This window comes from Notamacropus eugenii, chromosome 1, assembly GCF_028372415.1.
Source record: "Notamacropus eugenii isolate mMacEug1 chromosome 1, mMacEug1.pri_v2, whole genome shotgun sequence".
NCBI lineage: Eukaryota > Metazoa > Chordata > Mammalia > Diprotodontia > Macropodidae > Notamacropus > Notamacropus eugenii.
Window position 1 is genome coordinate 229,487,898 of NC_092872.1, and position 8,085 is coordinate 229,495,982.

Below are 8,085 nucleotides of genomic sequence, written 5' to 3' on the forward strand. Positions count from 1 at the left end.
GGAGGGAGGGATGAAGAGAAGTTGGAACTCAAAGTTTTAGGAACAACTGTTGAGTACTGTTCTTGCTATTAGGAAATAAGAAATACAGGTAATAGGGTATAGAAAGTTATCTGGCTCCACAGGACAAAAGAAAAGATGGGTACAAGAGAAGGGAGGGATGATAGAAGAGAGGGCAGATTGGTAATGGGGCAATTAGAATGCTCGGTGTTTTGGGGCAGGGGGAGGGGACAAATGGGGAGAAAATTTGGAACCCAAAATTTTGTGAAAATGAATGTTAAAATTTAAATAAATAAATTTTAAAAAAAAAGAATTCATTTCATACATATACCTGTGAGAAAAAAATGACAAATCCATGAGACGTGTTGCAACTGGATTTATTATAAGACAAATAAATATGCATGTGGAACATACAGACTCAATAAACTTCAGTAGCTTCCTAATCACCTACAAGATGAAATAAAAAAAACCTGTCTTGTTTTTAAAGTCCTTCATAACCTGGTCCATTCCTACCTTTCCAGTCTTTTTGTACTTTGCTCTCTTGCATGTTTTGTTTTTTTTCCCATTCAGTGTCACTGGACTCCTTGCTTTTCCTGGAAAAAGACATTCCATTCCCTAACTGCATTTCCTCACTGGCTATCCTCCATGCCTAGAATTCTTTCCCTCCTAATTCCTTTCTTTGGGCTTCCCTCAAGTCCAGCTAAAATCTCCTGTTCTGCAACAAGATTTTGCCAATCTCCCTTAATGCTAGGGTCTTCCCTCTGCTATTTGCTCCAGTTTATCCTGTATATATGTATCATTTGTCCATAGCTATTTGCATGTTGTCTTACCCATTGAACTGTGAGCTTCTTTAGAAAAGGGATAATTTCTTTGCCTTTCTTTGTATTTTCAGTGCTTAACACTATGTCTGGCCCATAGAAGGCATTTTAGCAAGTGCTCATTGACTGCATAGTCATTCAGAAACGTACATAACTATGAAATGCATAATTATGAGATATAATCATTATCATATATAATAATCAATATAATCATTATCATACAATATTTTCCTTTGTGACTTTTTACATGTAGATAATGGATCTCCCCAAGAATAATGCAAAATAGGAAGAATGGTACGAAATTACCTGATAGGAGTAGAAATTCAAGATATGTAACCTAACCATGCCTGACACAGGGCATAATAAGTAGAGCCCTGGATTGGAGGGAGCAAGAACTTGGTTTCAATTCCGTTTCAGATGCTTACTTGCTCTCTGACCCTGAGCAAATCCCTTGGTTTCTCTGTGCCTCTGTTTCCCCATTGTAACAAAAGGTTAGGCTTGATGGCCTCAGAGGTCTCTTCCAGATCCAAATGCAGCATCTTTTGAGTCATTCAAAGTCACCAAGCCCAAATGACATAAGGTGTTAAGGTAACTAGAAGGTGCGACCTTTGAGCCAGTCGGTGATCTCTGAAAAACCAAGAAGCGCTGGGAAGGTGCCAAAAGAAAGGAAAAATTAATATTAGTAAAGGTGCCCTAAATCCACAGTCCATTGTATTGATGGGGGTCACACTTGTACACTCTGTGCCCGGATACTCACACGTGTGCGCAGTACACTCATGCACGCACGTGTATTACACCCATTCATGTGTGTACGCACGTTTGTGCACGATCCATGTAGTACATTCACGAACATGTGGCATTACACTTACGCGTGTGCACACGTGTGTATTACATTCACGCACGTGTGCGCATTACACATTCGCAGGAGGAGAGCGCGTGTGAGGGGGCGCGGGGGGCCGACTCAGGTGCATGCACTAGCACCAGCACCAGCGCAATCCCTCCATGTGGTTTTCAAGGAGCGCCAAACTCCGCCCCCGCCCCCGGGCCCCTCCCCCGCTCCACTTTCCTTTCCCGGGTCTATCGCAGTGGGCTCCGGCCGGTGCGAGGCGCAGCGGCCATGGAGGCAGCGGGGAGAGGTGCCGCCTACTTCAAGAGAGGCAACTCCTTTTGGTTCGCGGTGATCATCTTGGCCTTCGGTTACTACACGGTAAGTGGGGCTGAGGGGAGTATGGAGCCCCAGCAGGGTGGAACCCCAGGAGAGCGGAGCGCAGGTGCTCTCCGCCTCCGCCGCCCAAGTGCCCGAGCCTTTGCGCATGCGCCCTCCAGGCCAGGAACGGGTTAGTCCACTTTTCCTCAGCTGCGGGGGTGGGAGCCGTGCGCTGCCCTCACAGAACTCTGAGGATGGAGGAGAAGAAAAAGGAAGGTTCGGAGCTGGCTGGCGTTTACTTCCGAAGGGGCAGCCCGGTGGGCATGGTGATCACCGCCGTAGTTCTGGGATACTTCACGGTAAGGATCGGTAGGATTTTAAAAGTTGTCGGAGCGGCGCAGCCGCACTGGTTTCCTCTCGGCCTGTCTTTCTAGAGGCTCGTGCGCATGCGGGCGTCGCCCTCCTCCCCTCCCCCCCATCCCCCTGCTGCCTAAGTTACGGGAGTCTGGATGGAGAGGGGGCTGGTCAGGCTGGAGCATCCCGGAGACTGAGCGGCCCCGGGACTGAGAGTGGGAAGGCTGGAGTTTGGGGGGGGTGAGACCGGGGCAGAGGAGCTTTCTCTACCCCGGCTGCACAGTCCCTCAGTAGGCACTTAATCCACGCCTGTAGCTCCCCTTACCTGTAAGATGGGAGTACTTGCAGTACCTGCTTAGTGGCTCTGTCCGCGTTCTCCTGAGCCACCAGCGTTCCTTAAGAGCCTGCCGTGTGCAGGGCAGTGAGCTGCGAAGAGGAGGCCGCCAGCCGCGCTCCGCGAGGTTCCAGTTTAACGGGGTCCAGCCTTACACTTTCGTGTTAGCCGTCATTGTGGAGGCATCCCCGACCTGCCTGCCCAGCCCTTCCTCCCGACGCTCCCCTTCTGGAGCAGCCCCCGCTTTTTAGCCGTTTGTTCCCAGCTCCCAGAGGGAGTAGGCGGATGAGGGGGACTTGCCCCCTCTGGCACTTGCCAAGATAGCTGTGCCAGAGTACCCGATGACCAGGACAGGAGATCGCAGTGCCACTGAATGGAAGGACGCATGAAAGCACTTACTGAGGGCTCACGGGGTGAGGCTGGCGAGTCAAGACATCGCCCCGCCGCACCTCTTCCAAAAGGAAGGACTAAGAACAAGACATTCCCCATCCTTAAAGAGCTGAGGGAGTGGGGGTGGGGGACAAAACATATATACCCCCTCCAGGAGTAGACTGGATCGGATGATGCTTTCAGAAGTGGGAAGGGAGTGGGTTGGGAGAGACTATTCCAAGGTCGGTGAAGCAGGGGGATGGGACAAGGTCATTTGAAGGTCCATGAGGCAGATAGAGACTAGGTAAGGAGGGAGTAAAGTGAAGACTTCGCAGCAATCCTGATAGAGTAGCCCATGCGTGAAGCAGAGTGGGAAAAATTCGTCTGGAGGAGATAGGGAGTCTTAACAAAGGATGAATGAGATCCGGAGAGTAGAATTTGCAGGAAAAGGGGTTAGAGCAATAAGTGCAGTCACGTGAAATGTCGTAGGTGGGCCCATTGATTTTTTGTTAAAAGGGGAAAAAGCTATAATGCCCAGAAAGTAGATGGGGTCAGATTAGGGAGGCTTTGAATGCTGTGCTAAGGACTGGGTTGTAGGACTGGGGTATAAAAATGTTTTTGTTATGCTTTTGTTTTTGTACTATAATAATAGAACTTGATGGAATGGAATTTTGCTTGCCAAGGTAAAATAGGGAGGAAAGATTCGCTGGAATTTCGTGTTAGCACAGGATAGAATTTGTGGACGCTCTCACTTTTCTCTTTTACCATGCTTTGGGAAAGCTCTGTAGAATTTCAGAAGTCATTTGACTGAAGAAGGAGAAATACAGTGTGGCAAACTATAGAATAGGAAAAGAAGATTTTATTTAAGTCAGGGACTGAATTGGGGGCTTAAGGAGAGCAACAAAGTAACGCCTGGAACTAGCAACAATCTTGTGTTCAGGAGAGACATGCTTGAAACAATGTAAAAGAAACAGTTAAAACGTTAAGTTGTAACTCATTTCTCTTCCAATATTCCATTCCTATAAATGGGAAAAGTAAATGGAAAAATATGAACTATGTTCAGGTCAACAAAACTTGAGTTCCTCTTGTGCTTAGAGCATTGTACTAGGTTCTGAGGGGTATGTACAATTTAGATAAGATGTGATGGGCCCATGAATCTCAGTCTACTTGGCCTTAAGACACCTGTGGAAGCATACAAGTACACAATTATCTTTATAGTGCACCAGAGAGATAGAAAAACAAAATACTTGGTGAAGTTTGAGGATGGAAAAGGTGGTTACAGGCAGAAACTTCATGGAAGCAGTAGCATTTGTAATATGAAAGTCATGATCTCTTTCAGAAAAAAATTTGCCCGGGTTAACAACTATACTTCTGGAGGGTTATTTATATTTGGTATCATGAAATTTAATAGTTTTGGTCTAGCTTATCATTTTCAAGCATTCACTTTTGCATGGATACCTAATTCAAACCATATACATAGCGTTTCCCCTTTTGTTGGGCTTTTGGAATTTGGGACAAATGAGCTGCAACCTAATGGATTTTATTCAGTATTTTTGTGGTGATCTGATGTATGTTGGTAGAGCTCAGTTTGGTAGCTGCCTTTCAAAATACAGAGAAGGGGGAAATTCTGCTTTGTAGAATGAGGATTCTTTTACAGTCAGTCTCTTAAAAGGGAAAGTTTCCATGGCTATCAGGTGACCTAATGTGTATTCTGTTCCTTTTCTGCTTCTTTTTCAGTGGGTAGCCTTCTGGCCTCAGAGCATCCCCTATCAGAAACTTGGACCTCTGGGGCTCTTTTCTCAGTACTTGGTGGATAACCATCTCGTACTCATACGTAATGGGTAAGTGAGATCTGGAAAGAACAGGTGGTGACCCTGCAGTATTTTAGAGAGACTCATGGAGATCTGAAAGGCTTGTATCACCAGCCTTCTGCATTTTAATCTTTGACCAACATCTGTTTCCCAAATAGCTAGCATCTTGCCTTCTGCATTTCTGTGACAGAATTTACTTATTGGAAACAATCCTTCTAAAATCACCACTGGCTTTCTGTTTTAGGTATTGGCTTGCCTGGTTGATTCATGTGGGAGAAGCAGTATATGCTATGATACTATGCAAGTAAGTGGCAGGGATTTTCTTTAATTCCCACTTCCTTCCATCCTTTTCTTCAGTTTATTGAAACTGGAAATAAACCAAGTTAAAGTGAGCTATTCTTAGATGATTCAATTAAGTCTTATGATGTAAAGGATAAAAAATCAGTGTTTTGAGGGGAGGTTAGAGTTCATATAAAGAGATCATAGAATTTAGAGATTTTCCAATCCAACCCACTCCTTTTACTAGTGAGGAAACTGAGACCAAAAAAGAATGAAAAGAACAGGAACTTGAACCTAAGTACTCAACTCCAAATCTAGTGCTCTTTCCTTTATACCATCCTTGACCAGTCAGGATCATGGATGAAGAATGAAAGCCTACATTCTTTTCAGGATAATAGCTATTTGGGACAAAATTTGAAAAATCTCTTTGGTTTAGGAATCAATCTAGTAATAATTTTTTATATTAGCATTGGTACAGCTGCAATCCATTCATAGCTTGAAGTCATTAAATAGCAATTTGTTTTTCTCTCTTTGATTCTTTCCTCCCTCTCTGTCTTACTCATTCCTTCCTGCCTGTCTCCTTCCCTTCCCCTCCTCATCTTTCTTTCTCCCTTTCTTTTTTCTCCCTTCCTTTCTTTCTTCCTTTCCCTTCCTTCCTTCTTCCTTTCTTTCTTCTTTCCTCCCTCCCTTCCTTCCCTCTTTCTATCCTTCTTTCTTTCTCTCTTTCTTCTTGGTAAGCCATCCTCACATCATATCCTAAATGAAGTTTCGGTCACATGCTTCCCACAATTTGCTAGACCACATACTAAGAAAAAATGTTTTTAGCCATTTGGGAAGTTAGAATTTTGGAGTCAGATCTCTTAATTTGATTAAAATATGAATAAAGAAGAAGACATGGTATTTCTATATATTCAGGACTTCAAGGTTGCATCTGTAATAGAGATACCTTGCGTGACTAGATTATCTGCTTATGAAAATCTTTTGAAATTATCAAATGGTTCAAACAAGTAAGGACAAGTGGTGCTAGCAGATTTTGTAGATAAACTATGCCCAGATCGTCACATATCCCAGTATGTTGATTTTAAAAATACATCCTAAGCAAAATATGGGGTTGCCAAATAAACTGAAATGGCTTTCGTCTTTTTTTTTTCTCTCTAAAAATGGCCAAGAAGATATAAGCTTAATTGGTATCATTAAATCTGTAGAATAAATTCTGCCTTCATTTGGATCTTTATATTTATAAATGAATCCCAGCTGTTGGATGTAGAACCATTTATACAAAATGAAAAGGGCCATGTTTGTAATGTTGTTCTTTTTTCCATGCAGTAAAAAAGGTATCACAAATGGCCAGGCCCGACTGCTATGGTTCCTGCAAACATTCCTCTTTGGAGTTGCTTCTCTCTCTGTCTTACTTGCATATAAACCTGACCGTCACAAAAAAAAGTAAAGAAGAAATTAAATGAGCTTTATGTACATTATGTATTCATTCTTGTTTTGTCTAAATATTTTTCTTAATTTAGTGTTTTCTTGATTGTTTCAGAAAATATCTATACCGTGAATAGGTTTGGTTCCTTTTCTCTGACCTTAAAACTCTGACATCATCATGTACAATAACTGAAGATTTTCATCACCTCTGAGCAGAGGCTGCCTGACTAGTTTTATTGAATTCTATGTGACTCAGAAAACATTGATTGAATACTATGGTGTGCAAGGCCCAATATGAATTAGATGTGTTTACAGTGCTGGCCCTGGAGTCAGAATGACCTAAGTTCAGATCTAGCCTCAGACACTTGACACTTACTAGCTGCATGACCCTGGACAAGTCACTTAACCCTGTTTGCCTTAGTTTCTCCATCTGTAAAATGAGCTGGAGAAGGAAGTGGCAAATTGCCATAGTATCTTTGCTAAGAAAATCCCAAATGGGGATCACAAAAGAGTGGGACACGACTAATCAGCTAAACAGCAACAACTTCCTGCAGGTGGTGGAATGAAGGGGTTATACACACTGAGGTGGTTTTTTTTTTAAATTCTCAACTTTACAAACGCAAAAGAAGCATTTCCATGTACATTGTGGACCAGAAGGAGAACATCATGTTTGAAATTGGGAACTGATTATGTAGAGCTTTTTCTTTTTTAACCTGTAATAAATTCAAAATATAACTTTCAAAGCAGTTCTGTTTGTCTGTGATTCCTTCTGGATTTCCTTCTGTTCTCGCTTTAGGAAAAGAAGCCCTCATCTTTCCTCTTCTTCTTCCTACCTCTTTTTCTCCTTTATAATAAATATGCATGTAACATTGGGTGATGATCATCTTTGATAGACATGGCTCTTCTCAGCAATGCAGTGATCTAAGACAGTTCCAAGAAACTCATGATGGAAAATGCTATCCACATCCAGAGAAAGAACTGTGGAGTCTGAATGGAGATCAGAGCATACTGTCTTCACTCTTTTTGTTTTTTTCTTTCTCATGGTTTTTCCCTTTTGTTCTGTTTCTTCTTTGACAACATGACTAATGTGGAAATATGTTTAATATGTTGTACATGTATATATCAGATTGCTTGCCATCTTGGGAAGGGGTAAGGAAAGGGAGGGAAGGAGAAAAAAGTTTGTAACTCAAAATCTTGTAAATGTTCAAAACTATCTTTACATATAATTGGAAAAAAAATACTATTAAGTGGAAAAAAATAATAATATGCATAGTCAAGCCAAACAAATTCCTGCATTGGCCATGTCCCAAAATAACTGTCTCATTCTGCACCTTGGATCCACTGCTTCTCTCAGGAGGTGGGTAGCATGCATCATCAGCCATCTTCTGAAATTGTGGTTCAGCATTATGTTGATCAAATTTCTTAAATCTTTCAAAGTTGTTTGTCTTTACAATGTTGTTATTGTATAAATTGGGCTTTGGGTTCTGCTTACCTCACTCTGTATTAGTTTATACAAGTGTCCCTTGTATTCTCTGAAACCATGACTTCCAT

General features: G+C 42.4%; 1 protein-coding gene across 2 annotated transcripts; it reads left to right on the plus strand.

Annotated features, from left to right (window-relative positions):
* Positions 1-1,842: 1,842 nt before the first annotated feature.
* Positions 1,843-7,280, plus strand: TMEM254 (transmembrane protein 254). 2 transcript variants are annotated; one of them, XM_072628027.1, is made up of 5 exons: positions 1,843-2,022; positions 4,757-4,860; positions 5,075-5,134; positions 6,436-6,552; positions 6,650-7,280. In XM_072628027.1, the coding sequence occupies exons 1-5, from the start codon at positions 1,933-1,935 to the stop codon at positions 6,669-6,671; spliced, it is 393 nt and encodes a 130-aa protein (XP_072484128.1). In that variant the 5' UTR covers positions 1,843-1,932; the 3' UTR covers positions 6,672-7,280. The 2 variants fall into 2 exon arrangements, with proteins under 2 accessions (XP_072484128.1, XP_072484127.1); XM_072628026.1 differs by lacking the exon at positions 6,650-7,280 and adding an exon at positions 2,142-2,321 and having other exon boundaries at positions 1,848-2,022; positions 6,436-6,587.
* Positions 7,281-8,085: the final 805 nt, after the last annotated feature.